This window comes from Wyeomyia smithii, chromosome 2 (assembly GCF_029784165.1).
Source record: "Wyeomyia smithii strain HCP4-BCI-WySm-NY-G18 chromosome 2, ASM2978416v1, whole genome shotgun sequence".
In the NCBI taxonomy this organism is placed as follows: domain Eukaryota; kingdom Metazoa; phylum Arthropoda; class Insecta; order Diptera; family Culicidae; genus Wyeomyia; species Wyeomyia smithii.
Window position 1 is genome coordinate 167,664,925 of NC_073695.1, and position 22,755 is coordinate 167,687,679.

General features: G+C 39.6%; 1 protein-coding gene across 3 annotated transcripts in view; it reads right to left on the reverse strand.

Annotated features, from left to right (window-relative positions):
* Positions 1-22,755, reverse strand: part of LOC129724417 (dmX-like protein 2) — a 129,164-nt gene that overhangs the window by 26,070 nt on the left and 80,339 nt on the right. For all 3 annotated transcript variants that reach the window (XM_055679299.1, XM_055679298.1, XM_055679297.1), the window contains 5 exons: positions 20,475-20,744; positions 20,349-20,418; positions 20,217-20,291; positions 20,028-20,161; positions 14,724-14,807 (listed from right to left, as the gene is read on the reverse strand). In XM_055679299.1, the coding sequence (XP_055535274.1) occupies positions 14,724-14,807; positions 20,028-20,161; positions 20,217-20,291; positions 20,349-20,418; positions 20,475-20,744 (633 nt within the window). The remainder of the gene's footprint in view (positions 1-14,723; positions 14,808-20,027; positions 20,162-20,216; positions 20,292-20,348; positions 20,419-20,474; positions 20,745-22,755) is intronic.

Here is a 22,755-nt window from a genome sequence, read left to right on the forward strand (position 1 = left end):
GATTTTCTTTTACGAACGGAACGGTTCCTGAAGCAATACGACCCGGCCAATCACGCTCTCCAGGTCCAATCCAGAATCGACAAACTCGACGAAAAATGGGACGAATTCGAAGAGGCTCAAACGCAAATAGAGGAGATGGAGGAACATGTAGAAAAGGTGAATGAACACAAGCACACTCGGGCCCAGTTTGAGGAGTTGTACTTCAAGGTAAGGGCAGAGTTGAAAGCGAAATTGCCATCCACCACTCTCATTACTCCCCCCACCCCCTCTGGAACCTCACGCACAGAGGCATGTGGCAATATTCAATTACCCAAAATAAATCTGCCAGAATTCAATGGGGAATTCGACAAATGGTTGCCATTTTATGACACATTTAAATCGCTGATCCATGGCAATCCGGATCTGAGCGCGATACAACGTTTTCATTATTTACGAGCGTCTCTAAAGGGTGAGGCGTTGAAGGTCGTTGATGCATTCCCAATGAGCGAAGCGAGCTATGGGGTTGCCTGGTCTGCGTTGACCAAACGTTATTCGAATGTGTACTTGCAGAAAAAGCGACACGTAAACGCTTTGCTACAGTACCCGAAGTTGAAAAAGATGACTGCGAGTGGAATCCATGACGTCATCGATTGCTTCGATCGACATCTGAAAATTTTGGATTTATTAGGAGAAGCAACAACGGGTTGGGGAGCGATACTGACGCAGCTATTAGTATCGAAGCTGGACGATGCCACGCAGAAGGAATGGGAGGAGTTTGCCGTGAAAAGGGAATAGCCTGCCTATCTACACGTGATGGAGTTCTTAGAAGGTCAAACCCGGATTCTGGATGCGATTGCAGTCGACCAGTCCTCCGAAAACCAGCGTGCCCCACCACTCTCTATGTCCACTCCGTTTAAGAAACCAGCACCGAAGTTGTCAGTCCACGCAGCGTCGGAAGGCTACTCGCCAAAATGTGTCTCTTGCAGCGGTCCTCATTACTTAAGTAATTGTCCACAGTTCGTGAAGATGCCTTTGGATAAGCGGTTCCAGGTCGTCAATTCGAAAAAACTATGTAGCAACTGTCTCCGACGTGATCACTACAGTCGAGACTGCAATTCCAAGTACCGTTGCCGTACGTGTCGCAAGAAGCATCACACTCTACTTCATCCTGGGCCATCAGCATCCGGTTCTGGTTCTGCGGCTGATGCTCAGGTCTCTGATCAATCTCAATCAGGTAGTTCTGTTTCCTCCACGACTACGACAGCTACAGTGGAAATTCCTCGGCAGTCTCTTCAAAGCTCGGTGGCTACAATCTACGCGGCCAATATTTCAGCAGATTCGAGGGAGGCGCACATATTTTTGTCGACGGTTTTGGTATCGGTGAAGGATCGCAATGGGCGGTTGCATACAGCGAGAGCGCTACTGGACAGCGGATCGCAAGCAAATCTTATCTCGGAGAGGCTGTGCCAGCTTCTGAAGCTACCTAGAAACGGAGTCAATATCCCAATTTCTGGTGTCGGCAGTGCGCGGGTTCAGATAAACGGTTCTGTGTCTGCCACGATCGGTTCTCGAATTTCGGATTATTCGGGACCGATGGACTTCCTGGTCATCAAGAAGGTTACGGAGGACCAACCGTCAACAACAATTCCAATCGGTAATTGGAAACTTCCATCTGACATGGCGTTGGCGGATCCTGGTTTTAACAAGCGAGCATCGATCGATCTTCTCCTGGGTTTGGAGTACTTCTACGAATTCTTGCTCTTGAATAGTGGTCGAGTGCAAATTCAGCGCATCGGCGAAGGACTTCCACTCTTTGTTAACACCGTTTTCGGGTGGATTGCAGCCGGCAAGGCCGACTTGGGAAGCCTGAACCCTGTTCCGTGTTGCCACGCGACGATCAACACAAGCACCTTGGAAGAGAAAATCGAGCGGTTTTGGACGATTGTAGAGCTACAAGATGTGCCGAAGCTGACACAGGAAGAGCAAGACTGCGAGGAGCATTTTCAAAATACTTTCTCCCGTGATTCGACTGGGCGATATGTCGTGCGTCTGCCAAAGCGAATGGGTTTCGAGCAAATGATCGGCGAATCGAAGGACATGGCCTTGCGGAGACTACTGCAGCTTGAACGGCGATTCGAGAAGGACTCGAAGCTTCGGAAGCGATACAACGAAGCAATACAAGCGTACTTGGATCAAAATCATATGGCAATCGTTCCAGAGAAGGAATTGAAGCGCGATAAACGGATTGCCTGCTATCTGTCTCATCATCCGGTCTTCAAGGAATCAAGCTCGGCGACGAAGATTCGACCGGTATTCGACGGTTCAGCCAAGACGACATCAAACCGCTCACTGAATGACGCCCTCATGACGAGTCCGGTGATCCAAGACTCACTCTTCGATCTGCTTCTTCGGTTCCGCAAGCATTTGGTGGCTCTAGTTGCTGACATCGAGAAGATGTACCTGCAGGTGATAATACACCCCGATGACACCCCTTTGCTCCGGATCTTGTGGAGGTTCTCACCAACGGAACCAATTTCGACGTATGAGATGTCCAGGGTCACTTTCGGGTTAGCGCCATCGTCGTTCCTCGCCACACGGTGTTTACAGCAACTGGCGCATGATGAAGGTGATCAATTTCCACGAGCGAAGACGGCGCTAGTTTTCGATTTTTACGTCAACGATTATATCGGTGGGGCGGAATCGGAAGAAGAGGCTATCTTGCTGCGGCAAGAATTGGTACAGCTGTTGTCAAAAGGTGGCTTCAGACTGCACAAATGGGTATCGAACTCGAAAGCAGTATTGTCAGAATTAACTTCCGATGAATTGGGAACATCGTTTGCTTTGAGTTTCGACCAGGAGCGTGTGAAAACGCTAGGAATTAGCTGGCAGCCAGGGCCAGATCTGCTAAGCATCGATGTATCAGGTCTCACTGTAAGCGGACAGTGGACTAGGCGCAAGGTGTACTCCGTCATTGCTCAATTATTCGATCCTACCGGTCTCACAGCTCCTGTTATTGCCTGGGCTAAGATTCGAATGCAACTACTCTGGGTGGCTACTCAGGGTTGGGATGATCCGTTATCACCGGATTTGGAGAAGCAGTGGGCAGATTTCTACCAACAACTTCCGTCACTCGCCAACGTCAAGGTGGATCGACACGCATTCACCGATCATCCGGTACTGACAGAGTTCCATGTGTTCTCCGACGCATCCGAGGCAGCCTACGGAGCATGCATCTATGGCCGTTCGATTAGCATGTCCGGGCAGATTAAGGTCGAATTACTAGCAGCAAAATCTCGTCCTGCAAGCCTGAAGAAGGCCACACTCGCGAGGTTAGAGCTATGCGGTGCCCATATTGCTGCCAAACTATATCGTGCGACCGTGCACGCACTCAAGATGGAGGAGATCGAGGCTCGTTTCTGGTCAGATTCGACTATCGTACTATCGTGGCTGAAGCTGCCACCATACGTCTGGCCTACTTTCGTTGCTAACCGGGTCTCACACATCCAGGAGATTACGAAAAGACACCAGTGGAATCACGTGAAAGGGACAGAGAATCCAGCCGATCTCGTGTCGCGAGGAGTTATGCCAAAGGACCTAGCAGAGCTACCACACTGGTTTCATGGTCCACACTGGTTATCGCTTCTTGATCAACATTGGAATACCCGGGAACATTTGGAATACGAGCAGCCTGCAGAAGAACTGCTGGAGAAGAAGAAGAACGTGCTCGTGGTAACGGAGCACGGTCAACTGGATCCACTGTTGGATCGATATTCGTGTTATTGGAGGATGTTGCGGATTACGGCATACTGCGTGAGATTCGTACGAAGTTGTCAACGTCGCAGATCGCTCCTCGCAACCCCGATGCTTAACGTCAAGGACTTACAAGAGGCTAAGTATGCATTGGTGCGAGGTATTCAACGGGAGTCATTCGCTGTGGAGATAAAGGCGCTTGTTAATCATCGTGCTGTTCCTGCTAGTTCGTCGTTGAAGTTACTCAACCCGTTCCTAGACCAGCACGGCATACTTCGAGTTGGTGGCCGGCTCAATCTTGCCGAAGAATCGTACGCTGTTCGACACCCCATGATTATCCCTGGGAATCACTCTTTTTCGCGACAAGTGGCAGTCGCATATCACGAAATCTCGCTTCATTCTGGTCCTCGTATGACGCTCGCTCAAATCCGGCAAGAATTCTGGCCCATAAACGGCAAGGCACTGGCAACCTACACGTTCCGACATTGTATTCGCTGTTTTCGAGCTAAACATGTCCCTGTCTCGCAACCCTTGGCCAATACCCAAAATCCCGTACCACTCCCTCTCGAGCTTTCACTGTCACTGGTGTGGATTACTGCGGTCCGGTCTTTTTGAAGCCCGTTCACCGAAAGGCTGCAGCTCAGAAGGCATACATCGCCGTTTTCGTGTGTTTTAGCACTAAGGCGGTCCACCTCGAACTGGTAGGGGACCTCACTACCGCTGCTTTCCTGTCTGCTTTGCGACGCTTCGTGTCTCGTCGAGGTTTACCTGCTGAGATTCATTCGGACAATGGTCTCAACTTCCAAGGCGCCAGCAACCATCTTCGAGAGCTCTACGATCTACTACGTGACCCAGTCGCGACGGCAAAAATCGCTACTGAAGCTACCCAGCGTGACATCAGCTGGAAGTTTATCCCACCACGAGCACCCAATTTCGGCGGCCTCTGGGAGGTGGCCGTAAAATCCGCAAAGACATCACTAATCCGAGTCCTGGGTCAACGACAGCTCTCTTTCGAAGACATGACGACGGTCCTCACTCAGATCGAAGCTGGTATGAACTCGCGCCCTCTCACCCCACTGTCTTTTGAAGACATGACGACGGTCCTCACTCAGATCGAAGCTGGTATGAACTCGCGCCCTCTCACCCCACTGTCAGAAGATCCGGGTGAATTAAACGTGCTTACTCCTGGTCATTTTCTGACGGGCACATCCCTGCTGGCAATTCCCGACCCGGACTACACGGATGTCCCCACAAATCGGCTGCAACACTACCAGCAACTACAGCAGCTGGTTCAGCATCATTGGAAACGGTGGAAGCGGGAGTATATCTCGCAGCTCCATAACCAGAACCAACGATTTCTTCGTGCCACACCGCTCAAAGTGGGCCAAATGGTGGTCCTCAAGGAAGACGGAAGCGCAGCTATCGAATGGCCGCTAGCTCGCATCATCGAAATCTACCCTGGCCCCGACGGCGTAGTGAGGGTAGTGAAGGTACGAACGCCGACTGGAGCAGTCTACAAGCGGCAGGCTGCGCGTGTCTGTTTGCTACCATTCGAGAAAGTAGAAACCACGCAGTCGACGATCTCCGCCGACCCTCAACCTCCGAATCCAACCCCGAAGGACGACCTGTAACTTCGAAGAGCAACTGAAAGTTATTTATAAGTTAGATTAAGTTTTTTTTCGCATTGGTAAATTCCTAAATAGAATTTAGGTGGCCGGCATGTTAGGTATATAGATCAGCTCAATCTGAGCGCCCCCCGTGCAGCATAAATTCTCATGGTTTTTATTGATTCTCTCTTTGCTCACTGCACGGGGGAACTAGTAGTTGTGATAAGGCATATCAGTACAGATTTCGTTTTCTGATCTACTCTCATCTTCCCGCTTACGATCAGTAGCAATAAAATTATTCGATCGGTCGGTCACCGTATTGTTTTTTCTCCACCGTAATAAAGGGCTTTTGTTCACTCTAATAAAATTTGCTTTTTGATACCGACCGCGTGTGCACTTTATTCCCACTGGATTGCAGTGGAAGAAATCAAACAGCCAGAGGAACATACTAAGGTATTCAAAGTGTCGAGTCAAGGGTCCGAACAATAGCATTTTGAAACTTTAAACGCGTTTTTCTCAAAACCATGTTTTTTCAAAATCGGCGAGCAGTAGAACTGAAAAAGTTTACATTGACTTGAAATTTTAACTGTAGCTTCTTCATTAGGTTATCTAGTGAAGTACACATGATTTGAGCGATTGATTAACAACAACTAAAGTTATAAACAATCAAAGTCGATTTTTTTGTCGAAATAGAACTTTTTTTTTTCAAACCGTTGCCATTTTGCAAAGAAAAATTCTAAAAATATAATGATGTGTACTTCACTAGCAACACTTATGTAGATAATGAAAAATTTTTTGTTTTAGGTGGAGTTGGGCACGACTTCTACTGCTCGCCGCGGAACAGCTTTTAAAATAAGCGATTCACGGCAATCGCTGCACAGCCGCCATTTTTTAACAAAAATAGCAATAAAAATATTTTTTCTATTCTGCAAGAGTTGGTCAATCCAATGATATATTATTTATATACCTTAAATCTCAAATGTCCTGTAAAAAAAATCATGAAAAAAGCCTTGCTTTTTTGAGCATTTGGTAGATATAACTCCTTAACGTCAAAATCAACTGACGACAATGCCAAGACATGACTACTGAAAGGTGAAACAAATTTCTCAGTATCCATGAGGACGACTGTACGGTGCTGCCATCCGATAAATTATAATGTGTACGAATGTTTAGTTCTCAAACATGAAACTTTCCAGAAGAATCAAGAATTATCGTCGCATCATTTAAAATAAAGCGTACCATCAGAACTCTACTCTTTTCTACTCTTGCCGAGGTTAAAAAAGTAAAAATCGGGTGCCCCGGTGAGCCTGACCTTATGCACAATGGTTCTGAAACCTGGCTTACGACATATCAAACTTTAAGTTTTGGTAGAATGGGACCTGAAAATAAATATAACCCCTCAATATAAACTCCCACTCTGACAGCCAATTTCTCACTTTTCTTTCGTACTTTAAAGTGCAAAAAATATGGCAATAGCGTTAAGTGCGGAAAATGACAATATCATTAATCTGCATGTTATCTTAAGCATCGAGCTGACCAAACTACTACACCTTTTTCATATACAATCTTGATCCGCTCAACGATCGATGACGGACTATGACAATAAATCGGTTTTGCTGATAGTGACAATTCTATGAGAATTTAAGTCATCAGATAGCAGCACTAACCATCGGAAATCGGTTGTGTTCAAAATGTATGAAAAATATGGAAGTTAGGTATCTTGTTCTAGTTATCTTTGGTTATATCGAAGCACGAAAAAAAAATTTATTGATGCAATATTGTTGATGGTTACTCAAAAGTGCGCAAAAACTTATTTCCTATCACCTGTTAACAAAGATGACTTCCAGTTTTTTCATACATTTTGCCCACGACATCTTTACAACTGTAAGTGCTGCCATCTGATGACTTAAAACTCGTTATAACTAAAATCGATTTATCGTGTATAATCCGCCGGATGAAAATGAAAACTAGATGGCAGCACCATATAAGGATATTGAAAATTAGATGACTGCACCGTTCAAGGATATTGAAAATTAGATGGCAGGCTTATACAAGGATAATGAAAAAAATTGCCTTCTCTTTCGCCACCTTGCCGTCACCATCAAATTTCCAGTATACAAGTTAGTTAGACCACAGATAACAAACATCCAAGCTAATTTTGCTTCATGTGTAAAAAGACGCAACGGTTTTTTAGCATGTCGCAATACGCAGTATGGTGGCGCTGAGAACACTTAGTGGTCAATGATTCGATAAAATCGATAGTTTACCAGCTCTTATCAATATTATTGCAATAAGATGCGTTCCCGTTTTTAAATGTAGAAATTTTGAGCAGTCGTTAATTGTACATAATCGTTTATATTTGCGATAAGTTTGTTTGTTTTAGTGTTGATATGAAAAAAATACACAAACCTCACAAAAACAGTGTTATATCGTTGCAAAAAACAGCGACTCTACTACACCCAACGCAAACGGGGAACATTTTATTACTTTGGGGCAATTTTTTATTACTTATTGTGTCTTATGACTGCGCATTATACACAAAGAGTAATAACCAAAAAGTAATAAAAATTATGACGGCCACACGCTTGTATGTGTTTCTGCAGGAGAACATACAGCCAAGCACCGCAATGCATGTGTTAGCAAGACTTCACTCGCTGCATTTGTATTGATGCAACGATCAGGTTCATTTTTGTCCCCTTCATCCACACATAATCAGAATCTCAACCGTCAACCTCAAATGTCTAATTAGAAACACTTTCGTTTCGTCCCCCAGTGTTTACATGAAATGAAAATATGTTATACTGTGTGAATAGAGTTGCCGAAGTTGCGATTATTGTTCTGGATGGGCACGAGTTTTGTATTTTCAAACAGGTGCAAATGAGTTTCCATGAACCAATGAGTATGTGTTTTGGATAGCTTGCAAGACAGCGAATGTTTTTGTTTTTCTCTAACGCAGTTTACAGATCGTGATGTCATTTAAAGACGCATTTCAAGTCTTTGAAATCATCATCAACGTTTGCAACTCTATGACGGGGAAAATGCTGCTTGGCAGCTCTTGTCATAGTCTTTCTCTACTTCGTATGCATACAACGAGCGAACTAATACACGCTCACCGGATGAATTGGAGATTGAAGAAACTTGTAACATGTGCAACATATGCGACGGTGTGTGATTTTTTTTTTACTTGAGATGGAAAGGGAGCAGTTTTTGACAGAAAAAATCCTACATGTGGTTGAAACGACCATTATTAGATAGTCGTACTCCCGTAACACGTGCTAAATATATGACAGTATGTGTTGTTACATGACTGGGAAAGAATTTTATTGCCTTTTAAGTAAAAGGTTTCTTACCTACAAGGCAATTTTGCGCTATTGCTTCTAAAGTAATAAGGAAAAGTTTTGCGTGTATTTGTGAGAATTTTCATGCGTCTGGCAGCTTTGACTATAATCCAGCGCTGCCATCACTAAAGTGGTCAAAGTCGCAAGTTGCAGAAAGATGCCGTTAGCATTCCAAACGAGTAAGAATTTGAAATCATACACGCGACTTCTGGAGTTTTTTTGTTCTAGCTTGGATATCTGTTATCTGTGGTTCGACTTTCGTTCACGCGCAGCGACAATCGTGTCCGCTGGATACTGGAAGAGTCAGGAATCTGGTTCTAGTCATTTTTGCTGTTAGTATATATGAACCTTTCTCATGCCTCTTTATGGTGGAAGTGTGTTGAACCCATAAATGGCCGACTTCGAGCCACCACGTGGTCGACTTCGAATTTTCGAATACTTACCACTCAGAATGATGACTTGTGAAAACATATCATCATTTTTGTTATGGCGACGAAAACATAAGAAAGTGTTTTCGTAGATAATGCATTAACTCTATTTCCGAGTCTAGTGGCACTGAAAATTCGTAGCCGACCACGTGGTGGTTTCTACACACCTTAAACCACCTTAGAACAATTTTCATTAACAAACAATCAGTCACAAAACAGTGAGAAAAAAAGATCAGCTTTACCCGATTTTACGGTACTTAAAAAAGCAAAGCCTTGGTGTTACATTCCGATTCGGAACTAGACCTTCTGTTTATTATACACAGACTTCGCAGTAGAGTGGCCTTTTTTGAAACATCATGCGATTTCGATGAGCGCCGGGCGGAAAAAGTTTCCTTTTTACTCCAATAATAAGCCATGAAAATTTGAAGTTGATCCAAGGTCATTTAATGGACCCACAAAACGCTTATATTTGAAAAAATGGATTCTCATAAAAAATGCTGGTTTTTTACAACTTTTTGCAGTTTTTTGCCTTTGTTTGTTAGAAAAATTGTATATTTCGCGTCGAAATACTCTTTAATTATAAAAGTATATCATTAGGGACATTTACATATTACGTAACGAGAAATTTTGACAATTTTGAGTACCTCCCACCCCTAAGAAACGCAATTTTGCATGGGGGTCTCCGGCAGTCGAACGATTCGTTTAATACCTCCCTCCTCTGAGTACGTTACGTGATAAATGAATGATCTCTTATATACGTTAGACGGTTTGAAGCTGCCATTCAGTGATTATACCCTAAATCGTGCTTCATTGCAGCAAATCCGTGAAGTGAACCATTAAAATCGAAATGGTGAAGCAAATTCCGACTTCATTGGCAATGTAGTATTGTGGAAATTATTATTTGGAACTTTACATATAAATTTAATGTTAGTTTTAGTATTATTATTATTTTTTATGAAATAGTTCAGCACTAAAGATCTAGTTCATTAGGCCGGTAAAATTGTAACAAATATAGTCGGTAGACCTTATGTTGATCGAATTGCAATTCTTGTGAGTTAAGATGGTACAGCAAAGTTATCTTGGGCGCGCCTAAAAATGATTCAAGCTCCGGCAAAAATACCGCCAAGGAAGTTCATAATACGCTAGTGGATTGGAGTATTTCGGACAAGTTTGTGTTGCTATTTTCTTTTAAGTGATTTGCTCGGTCGAAAGCAAACCAATCTCACTCGTCTTCTTCATATCTATGAACTGTCATGCAATAATATAATATATGGCAAGAGCAGCAACCCTTAAACACTTGTCTTCAACCGTTTTACAAAAGCATCAAACGAAACCAATTCATTCATAGCCACTCAATGATCCAATAGTTCGCTTAAACCGGCTCAAACGCAATCTAGTTCGCGGCGATTTCAAAGAGCTCTTTTTTCCTATATGGACCCCCTCTCTGCGACCAGAATACTTGACCTATTGTGAGATATGCCCGGATGTCTGCTGTACTTATGTAATTAGTAATACCGCTATTGAGAAGTGGCATGCTTATCATCATTTTATCGCTGCTTGTGTGTAAAGATTTTACCCTTCCTTTTACACACTGACTTGCTATACTATACCAAGCCTCGTTCCTTCTGTCAAATATCATCATTAATATTTCCTTGGAGAAGTTTCGTTGGGCGCCCTTCTGGTCAGTTTATTATGAGAGGGATTTATTTTGTTCAGAGGAAGCACACCAAGGTATTATAATAAAACAAACCTAACTTTAAGTCCTTTGTGACAATGAATGGCCAGATTCTACTAGGATTCGAACCTACGGCCACAGACTAACAGACGTAACACTGGAACCTAACTCCATCACCACAAAAAACGATCATTTCAAATTTCCAATCGAATAACAGTCATCGCGCGACAACACCGTCTGGGGCGCTGTCATGCAACCTCAAGCATATTTTGCAGTTCCCTATTTGACACATGCAGTAAGGCTAGCGCTGATGTCGAAATACACGACGCAGCGCCAACACGGCAGCAGATGGTGCTAATGTTACGAACGTAAAGTATTGGAATCATCCGTACGATGATTTTATTGAAGATTTGTTCGAGGTGTTATGTCTGTTAGTCTGTGCTACGACCATCCGCTTGGAAAATCGGACTCTGTAAACTTGTGGCCACGCAGCTCCCTTAAAGAGCTCTTGGAGTTGGCATTCATATTTTTTGGTTGTAAAGCGAAATTTTTTCGCTCATCCCACGCAAGATTCATGGCAACAAACGTTCATTGCCTGAAAATAAATTTACTCCGATCATTGACCACAGAAGAATTAAATTGCATTCGAAACATTTCTGTTTTTATAGTCAAACTTTACATTCAGGTACATTCCCGAAGTACGAAGCCTTAGTTTCAGACGTTGTAACTGAAATGATGAAGAATCCCTTGTGGTATTTTATCCCAGGATAAATTGGAATAGCTCTTTTAGACTCAGATGTCCCGCTTGAAATCAAACGAAAAATGATCAGGCGATTGAAAGCGAGGGATCCTTTTGTAGCTTTTGTCGAGTATCTCAAGCATTCGAATCCTGAACAGTTACTAGTATGTGATCCCATCTCGTTTCATACCAAACCGATGCTTTGTTTCCGAGTTTTGAGTTTAATATTGATTTTTTAGACCGTAACCCAGCCAAAGAGAAAAATAATGAGGAAAAGCAAACTTCTGTCAAAAAATTACTCGATGTAAATTATGAAAGATTATAACCGTGTTTTGATACATAATGGTGACGAACTTCGGTTTATATTGCATGTTGTTGATTCATACCGAAAAAAATATTCATCTCATTCAAAATCCGCACTTTTAAAAATCAAAACACAAACACATCAAACATCAAAAGTTGTAGATCTTTTTAAGCTTAAATTATAATAATAAAATTATTATTTCATAAAAATATAAGTATATTTAAATAAGTTTAGCGAGAGATACAATACGTACAATTTTCATGCAAATCGATTTTTAAAATATGGGCGCTCCTATCAACTTCAAATTTTTGTGGCTTATTGTAGAGGTCAAAAGGAAACTTTTTCAGCCCGGCGCTCATTTAGATCGATAGTTTCAAAAACGGCCATATAAAATATGGCCACGCTACTTCGTAGCCAACTGTTAAGTGTACAGGACAATTGCGGGGCTAGCGCTACGATCCTACTGACACTAACAGTCTCTCCTGAGTCGAGACTCGAACCTACGACAACTGGCTTGTTAGGCCAGCATCGTACCTTGAGACCAGCTGAGAGAATCTTTTACGGTACTGATTAATTTTAAAACTTACTAAAAACATTTTAAAACTTACTAAAAACATTATTCGGAACATTAAACACCCCAGGAATGATTTTTGTACTTTAATTTTAAGATTTCTAAAAAAGATACGTTATATCGAGGTTGCTTAATATCGAGGTATGACTATATATCCGATATGAAATTGAACATCAACAGTTTTTATAAGGACAACAAACAAATTGTTGAATATTCAATATTTTCTCGTTTTGCGCTGGAATTAAAAGTAAAATGTTATTTTAATCTGCATGCACTTTGACTGTTGAAACTTGTTTGCGTTGTATAGTGTTTGTTTCATTTCTGTTCGGCGGTGTATGTGCAAACTAAAATTCGGTAGCACTTCAACTCCTCTTTTGCACAAGATTTTAAACATATTTAATACAAGTAATGCAACGAACAACCTTATCTGGTTCTACGTCAACCTTGCGGTCGTGGCTTTGTATACAACCCTTGTGATTTTTTCGAAAAATCAACAGCATCAACAACAGGATACCAATACAAGTAGTAAAAGCAAAATTTGACCATCGAATTTCGTTCAACAGTAGGGCTCAAAAGTTTTTTTCTTCTCGAAAAAACCCTCCATCTTGGAAAAGCTAGATATGAATATAGAATCGCCATGTAATTGAACCGAGTCCAAGCAATTGCAGTTTTAGTAGTTTTTGATTCGGCGCAAATCAGAAAAAAATTCCTTGGTTATAAGAATGGTTTTGTCATGGCTAATTAAAGTAAACAAACGAATTCGGAACGCGCATCATAAGACGGAGGTCACGGTTGTGAACAACCGTAAATCGGAGCAACAGGCGGTGGTCAGAGTCGGAGACTGCACCATCACCTCGAAGCGATCCCTGAAGCTCTTGGGGGTTATGGTGGACGACAAGCTCACGTTCGGGAGTCACGTCGACTATGCCTGTAAGAGGGCCTCATCGGCTATTGCAGCACTATCTCGTATGATGTCCAATAGCTCAGCGGTTTATGGCAGCAAGCGAAGACTTCTTGCCAGCGTGGTTTCGTCCATACTTAGGTATGGTGGGCCAGTGTGGTCCAGAGCGCTAGGTACTAACAGTTACCGTGGTAAACTGGAAAGTACCTACAGGCTGATGTGCCTGAGAGTTGCGAGTGCGTATCGTACGGTGTCATACGATGCAATCTGTGTCTTGTCCGGCATGATGCCTATCAGCATCGCCATCAAGGAGGACAGAGAGTGTTTCGACCAACGTGACACAAGGGGCATACGAGGTACCAGAAGGTCATTCTCGATGCTCCGCTGGCAGCGGGAATGGTCCAACTCCACAAAGGGCAGATGGACGCACCGACTCATACCGGAGATATCCGGCTGGGTCGGGAGACGACATGGTGAAGTGAACTTCCACCTGACACAAATCCTGTCAGGCCATGGTTGTTTCAGGCAATATCTGCACAGGTTCGGACACGCGGTGTCCCCCATGTGTCCCGAGTGCGTGGAGGAGGAGGAGACTGCTGAGCATGTCTTCTTCGTATGCCCCCGTTTCGCAAGAGCGAGGAGCAACATGATGGCTGTGAGCGGGCCTGGCACTACTCCGGACAATCTAGTCCGGAGGATGTGCGACGACCCGGACATCTGGAACGCGGTCTGTGCGGCCGCCTCTCAGATTGTTCTGGAGCTGCAACGTGTGTGGCGGGTCAACCACCAACACGCCAGTGGTAGCTAATTACCAGTCTCCAGGTAGTTAGCTAGGAGGTTATAAGAGTAAAGAGGGTGCATCATGCACAAAAGCCACTCCCCGACGTAATACTTAACCGTCGTTCCGGGAAGACCAGGGCTGGAGACTGGAGGGGTTTTAGTGGGTCGGGACAGGGATCAGTAGGTGTCTGGGCGAGTGTAACTACCCCAGCATCTCTCCCCTAGTCTCATCCCCACACCCTGAGTTCTCTTCTCAGGTGTCTGTTTGCAGATTTCCCCGCCACCTTTAAAAAAAAAAAAAAAAAAAAAAAAAAAAAAACGAATTCGGAAACGATTTGAAAAAGAATCACTAAGAAACTTTACAACTGTTCCTGAATCTGTAGTTTTATAACCTCTCGCTCAAGGATATTCAAGAAATCTGCCGCTCGCACATGCGTGGTAATTTTAAAGTTCGAACATAAAAAACATGTTTTTATGTTTTCTCCGATAATTCCGTGTGGGTAAGTACCCACATAGATATTTTCCTTGTGGTTACTACTACCCATACTACCCACATCAACCGCCGGCCCTGGTGGTTTATACATAGACAGAAATCTGTTTATTGAGTACGAAAAATGTGCAAAGTTGTTTTCTTTTCAAATTATTACTTACTTTAATATCGCCGTCGGCCGAACCTGTCGCAAAGTGTTCTTCGTGTGGGTCTATAGATAGACATTTAATTGGGTTCTCATGTGCCTGTAGAAAAAGAATATATGTATTAGATACATCATTCGAAATGTCATTTTATACGGTAATACTGTACGAAATCAGCCGGCCTGCAGATATTTCTGCGAATTTATTATTACGTAAAACGCATATTCGACCAAGTATTCGAATTACTAAATAATAATTCTAAATAGCACTCGTGGTAGTTTTTTAAGAATGAAAGGTTTATAAGCGAAAAAAATGTGTTTGAACGGATAAATGATTAATCAAAGTAAAGTCTTGAGCATAATTTTCTTAAATATTCAGAAGATTTTAGATTTTTAAAATTTTAAATAAATATAACGCAAATAACAAATATATAGCCCAATTAGTAACAAAACGTTATTGCAACAGCTATTATGTTTATTAATTTTTGCTACGTTGCACATAGGAGTATTTGACTCAAAAAGCTGGCCAAAAGTCCGACATACAAAATACATGATTTCCATTATTATATATTGATTTCAGTTGAAACATACCCTCATGCTATCCCAGAACTCATCGGTGCCTAATCACATACACCAAAAATCCATAATATTGTAAAATTAATTTTATGATTTAGTAACCTTCCGGGAAAGTCCCGCCAAAACTTTATTTATTAACTGAAAGGTCAAAGCCTACTTAATATATACGGAAAGAAAAATCTTCCTCCTGGTTCCTCTTTTTTATTTTATTGACATTTTGATAAATGAAGATTTATATGAAATTTGTTGAAACTTTGTCATAGATCATGTGTAAAAAGACACTAAAAAAATGCAGTTACCGAATTTTAAGTAATTGTCATATCATTGGATTTTATATTGGAGGTGTGTCATGACGTGACGTACTTCTCCTGGTAGGGGTCTTTAATGTGTGACAAAACGTGAAAATGAATTTTGATCAAAATTTGCGTGACGTACTTAATGGATGTCACCTTGTTTTGTGCTTTCTATAGTTTTATTGGGTTTTACGAAAATAACACGTTTTTGATGTAAATAGATCCAATTACTACCAATATAGAGCGAATTAGACTTTTGCCCAGCTTTTTGGTTCAAATACTCCTATGTGCGTTGAGCTGAATGATACACAGAGTATAAAAATACCCTTAGTCTTTTTTTACGCGGAGGATGCAAAGCGCGTAAAAAATGCGTTAATTTCGAAATCCGCGTAAAAACGTGCAAATTCCGAAATCCGCGTATGTTTCGAAATGCGCGTAAATTGTAAAATTCGCGTAAACTTTTTTAGCTGCTTTCATTAAAGGTTTTGAATCTATTCTGCTAAATACTTAAAAAATCATTAGCCGTATTATTTCCATCTGCAAATCGAGCTGAAAATCAAGGAAAAATATGAAAAGGTTAGGCCAAATCAGTATGAGTATACTTATCGGACACTCTAAATAAACGTTTAGGAGGAAATTCATTCATTCTTAACAATATTTCTTGTATCGTGCGACTGTTTAAACCATTTTAACTATTTAATTCAACTACTTAAATGTTTTCGTTTGAATTGGAAACCGAATTTCTAGTCTAACTATTTTTTCGTGCCGCTTAGTCGACTTAACGGGGACCCTACTCTGGAAGGTCGAAAAATAATGAATTTTCGTGATTTTTTTTTTTCGAATGTTAAACGTATAGGGAAATGTTCGGATATTTTGGCTTTTCATTGAGGTATATTTGAAGATGTATTTTGCATATCGTGGATGCAAAAATAGTGAGTACTACGCTGTTGGCAGCTGGGAACGTGGATGCTCTCTCTAAATTAGTACCTAACTGGTGGTAAGTTTTTCTCTGCATCTACTGAATCGATTTGGCTGAAATTTTGTTTGAGCATGTAAAAATGGATTATCTAACTTGTTGCATAGTCGTTTTCGAATATTCCAAAAATTGCTAAAATGGCGGCTATTTTAGTGAAAAGTAATTTTTTTTCATGAAAAATTACTATTTAAAAAATCACGAAATTTGTAAAATTCAGATATCGTAAAACGGCTATGTTGATAATCCATTTTACATACTGAAACAAAATTTCAGCCAAATCGGTTCAGTAGATACTAAGAAAAACTTACCACCAGTTAAAAAAACATGGTTTCGAGAAATACGTTGCTAACAGCGTAATACTTACTATATTTGCATCCACGATATGCCAAATACATCTTCAACTATATCCTAATCAATGACCAAAATACCCGAACATTATTTTTCAACTTTCCAGAGTAGGCTCTCCCCTTAACGTCGCGAGAATTACATTCCAGACGCGCTATACCAAAGATGACTATAACAAGATGCCTGACTTCCATTTTTTTCATACATTTTGCCCACGACACCTTTACAACGGTTAGTGTTGCCATCTGATAACTTAAATGAGCATTAAGTTGTGGTTATTAGCAAAATAGATTTATCGTCATAATCCGCCAGATGAAAATGAAAACTACATGGCAGCACCGTATGAGGATATTGAAAATTAGATGGCCGCACCTTATGTAATAGTGTTGATATGTCACCGTTTGTGGCAGAACACACAATATAAATTCTGAATAAATATTAGTAAATAATCAATTCATCACATCTCCTCCTATTAAAAAATCCTAAATTAAATCACCTAGCGGTTAGACTCAGCCTTTCTCATTCTAACTTATGATTTGTAAAAATAGATTTACATGAATGCTTATATACAGGTTCATTAAGCAGACAGTATGTGAAGTAAAGAGAGCGAAAAATAAGCGAACTGGAAATATGATACAGATTTGGAAAAATATACCGCATCCCGACGGGACTTGAACCCGCAATATCCCTGTCTCCGGCATGGTGTTTTGACCAATTAAACTACGGGGGACGGTGGTACTGTTCCACAATAAAATATGAAATTTGACGTAATGTTAGTGCTTAAAAAATAGCGAAATAAAAGAAATGACTCTTAATTTCGAACAATTCAATCACGAGCGATACCGGGAACGTTCAAATAGTACGATACCACATTTAAATCATGTTGAAGCCATATATATTGATCAAAGCAGGTATAGTTTTATATAGTCTTTGAATGTCTTTTCGTCCCAAAACCTTTGATCAAATTCTGATGAAGTTTGTTATTTGTAAGTTTGAGAGATGACTCGTTTGTATGACACTAGTTATGTTCAAATAAGTCGTGTAATCTTTGAGAAAATAGACTTTCGTTGTTTTAACAATTTAACACATAACGGTTGCTTAAGTTCAATTATAATCAAATGAAAAGGGAACGTATAGGGCAGCCAACATTTGAAACCACGTGTTCAATCATAATTCATCAGTTAACCCTTAACTAGCCCGTTCATCTTATATCAATATTGTTCATCGGTTGTGTAGTTTCTAAGATAATGAAGTTTCGTGATTTTCACATTTCGATACATTACAGACGAAGTTACAGTCCGATTACAGCAAAATTCAATAGGGTGTTATGAGGCAGCTAGACCTTTCATTTGACATTAATTTTGTGGAAATCGGTTCAACCATCTCTGAGAAAAGTAAGTGAGTTTATGTAGTCTTTGGAATATGTTTCTTTTCATACCTGGATTTCACATTTTTAAACATAACAGGCAAAGTAATAGTCTGATTACAAAAAAATCAATAGGGTCTTATGGGGCAGCAAGACCTTCCATATGACACTGATTTTATGAAAATCGGTCCAGCCATCTCTGAGAAACATGAGTGAGATTAAATAGTCTCCAGAACACGTTTATTTCAATAAATTCTGAACCACAGGTTCAATCTTCATAAAATTCAAAAGTTAAGGGTTTTCTAGGTAGCCCGTTCTTTTGAAATTAATTTTGTTTAAATCGGTTGTGTAGTTTCTGAGATATTGATGTTTCGTGATTTTCACATTTTGATACATAACCTCGAAACTAAAAATCCGATTACAATAAAATTCAATAGGGTCTTATGGGGCAACTAGACCTTTCATTTGCAATTGATTTCATTGAAATCCAGCCATCTCTGAGAAAATCGAGTGAGATTGGGACAGCGTTACATACACACACACATATACACACACACACATACAGAAAATGCTCAGCTCGTCGAACTGAGTCGAGTGATATACGGCCCTTTTGAGCACTTTTATACCTTTAGTTTTTGCAGTGATTGCCATACCTTTCTAGGCGAAAGGCAAAAAGATGGCCGCAAGGTGTAAGGATATTGAAAATTAGATTACAGGACCATACAAGGATATTGGAAAAAAATGCTTCACCTCTCGCCACCTTGCCGTCATCATCAAACCGCACCAGTATACGAATTAGCTCGAATTTCATTCACGCGCAGCGACAATCGTGTCTGCTGCATATTGCAAGAGTCAGGTATCTTGTACTGGTCATCTTTGGCTATACCCAGTACTACTTGCGACATTAGGTGCAATGAAAAAAAATCGATTGTCGTTAGTAATATCTTGACTTCCAACTCGAGCAACAATGGAACCATACAATTTTCATCTCGATCAGACTTCGAAAACTACTAGGTACCGCGAAAGCAAAGTTTGTATCATTTCTAAAGTAACTCCACCAAATAAGATTTTAGCAGCTAGATTAGACTTTTCCAGCTAGAACACTGTATTTCGACGGCTAGATTCGTCCTGTTACATTTTTTTTCGTAATTTCTCATGTAACTTCATGTAACAATGACTTCAACTTCCTGAAAAATAAACGTTATTCAGTAAACTTTAGAACTAAAAGTTCCCTTTCAATTGCAACGTTTTCGAAAATGTACCAATTTATTTCTCTCGTCTCTCCCCTCCATCTCCATCTCTTCAAAGTCAATCAAATGATATGTTGACTCGAAGATGACTAGAACACTTCCAGTTTTTTCCATACATTGCCCAAGACACCTTTACAACAGTTAATGCTGCATCTGATGACTTGAATGCGCGCAAACTGGTTATTAGCAAGATCGATTCATCGTGCATAATCCGCCAGATGAAAATGAATACTAGATGGCAGCACCATATAAGGAGATTGAAAATTTGATGGCCACACCGTGCAAGGATATTGAAAATTAGATGGCAGGACCGTACAAGGATATTGAAAAAGCTTTAATACAAGGATATTGAAAAAAATTGCAATCGCGTCCGATGCAAGAGTCAGGTATCTTGTTCTTGTAACCTTTGGTTGACTATAAACATAAAGTAATGATCGAATATTCGTTTTTTTTTCTCTTAGACTGCAATACGCAGCATTGACGAAGTTTATATAATATCGAATACTATGTATCTGACCTGGAAACGGTGCCTAAGAACACGTTGACGCACATCAAATATGCAAACATCTCCTTTTTTACCAGCCGATATGAGCAATTGATGCTGTGGCGCATACGCCAGACTAGACGCTCCCTGATCGTGGCAGTTGAAGGCTATAAAAATATTTATGTTTTTTTTTTTTAAATTCATACCAACATTTTGATATACCTGACACTAGGGCCTTTTTATGGGGTAAGAGCGTATCCCAGATTGCAACATTTTTGCTTTCGGAACTATGTCCAGCTATGAGGTGAACAGATGGGTAAATTAAAAGTATTGTTTTTTTTTATTAAAACTCACATGTCGCTACTAAGCTGCAGGAACCCAGGAAAACAAAATCTGTTATTCCCTTATTATGGCATTGGTATGTCTGAAACGAACGAAGCTGTATAGGTGCATCATATATATTGCGATTCATATACTTACAAAGAAAGGCCTATTGCTCTGACTAGCTAGTCCCACTTGCCACAGACTCAAATTACCGTCTCCGTCTGCAATACCAAATTTGTTACCATGTTGCGAAAAGCGACACCGAGTCACCTTGGCAAAAGTTCCTGGAGGTCTTGGAGTACATACTACTTGTTGGTGTCCCCATTCCCACATCTGGACTGAACCATCTAGACCACCGGTAAGATACAATGGCATCAGCGGGTGAGCGCTCATGCGTTTGATGTTGTCGACTTTATGTTTAAGAACCTTGATAAGTCATAAAAACAATTCGAAACGCTGGATTAGAAACGTCATCTAAAATCTTTATTAGTGGGTGAAGAACTCTAATATTCTAAAGACAATAACTTGTTTTTGAGTGCGCAAGCGAATTTTATGTCAAATTTTGAACCTCTCATTGGCTCCTAAAAATTTACAATTTCTACTTGTTTCTACAATTATAATACTTCAAAACAATAAAATAAAACCCGGTTTCTAGATTCCGTTTCGAAATTTGATCTTATTCAAGTTTTATTCAACACAGAGTATGAAGCCAACTTTCAGTATAACAACTGGCATCCACGTTGTAAAACGATGGAAAATAGTAACAAATAGCAAATCTTCCACCTAATAAAACATTCTAAACAGTTTTTTGTAATAAGAAAGTTATTATAAACGTATATAATAAGGGAATATAATCGTAGGTGGGAAGACCATTTTTACTAACCGAACATAGTAGAGTAACAATTGTTAACTGTTAACGATGTTTGAGCCAACACAAGCGCCTTTATGATGAAAAATGTAACCACATATTTAGTTAATTCTCTTTATGTCAATTGAAATCTTTAACTCCAGCTTTTCAAAATAAGTGAACAACGCGTCACAGATAGTGATTCAAATATTTGAAACAGTGCAATTCCACAAAAAACGGGCAACCAATTTGATAGACCATTTTTGATTTGTTTGTAGTCGTGTTCCTACTTTTTTTAATTTTTCTTTATTTTTTTGGAACACGACTTATTTAATAATGTTATTTTGGGAAGGTATTGATTATTACAAATAATTTTAGAGGCAAAACGGTTTGTTTGATCGGTGTAGTTGTAGTTAATAGTTGTAGACAAAAGTTGTAGATAATAACTTTGTTTTTCAAAAAAATAAAATACTCTGAAAAAAAATTTTGACAAGACAAAATTATTATCTACAGCTTTGCCTATGATCTGACAGTCTTCATTGTTTAGGTAATCTTTTGAAGTTTTTATAAAAAAAATTTAAGATAATTAATTATTGATTGCTCTTTTAACATTTTTTTCAAAAAAATGTTATTTTTTTAGAGTGTATATTTTTTAGGGAAGATTTATCTACAACTTTGTCAACGACGTCACACCGATCTAACAAACCGTTTTGCCCCTAAAAATATTTGTAATCATTAATACCTTCCCAAAACACCTTTTCTAATTAGTTTTTCAAAAGTAAGTCGTGTTTCAAAAAATTAAACTAATAGCATAAAATGACATCTTTTGCTCATAGAAACGCCTATGCAAAGTTTCAATGAAATCAAAAATGGCCAACAAAAAAAAAACATAAAAACTGGGATAATTTTTGTGGAACTGTTCAACAGTCTTAATTGAATATTCTTTTTGAGTGAACACTGAATTAAAAAAAAATACAAGAATATTCAGACAGCAATATTTTATATGTTAACGTGTTTACTTTTCATGAGAGAACTAAATTTTGTTAAAATTAAGCAAAGATATGTTCAAAAATTTATAAAAATTTAAAAGCTAATAAGTTGAGTATTTCTATCTATCTATGGTGTATCGTTGAGGTCAATCGATTTCGAACGCGAACGCGCGATAACTTCAGTGTTGATTATATAACTCATAAGTTCCTAGTGAGAAACCTCGTAAAGAGAGGAGATATATATATATATATATATATATATATATATATATATATATATATATATATATATATATATATATATATATATATATGTATATATATATATATATATATATATATATATATATATATATATATATATATATATATATATATATATATATATATATATATATATATATATATATATATATATAAATATATATATATATATATATATATATATATATATATATATATATATATATATATATATATATATATATTATTTATTTGTTTAGTTCTAATTATTTATATTTACGACTTTTTTCACACAAACATAAGTATATTTTTTCAGATGTAAAAAATACATACTATTCTAAGCATTTCCCAATAAAAG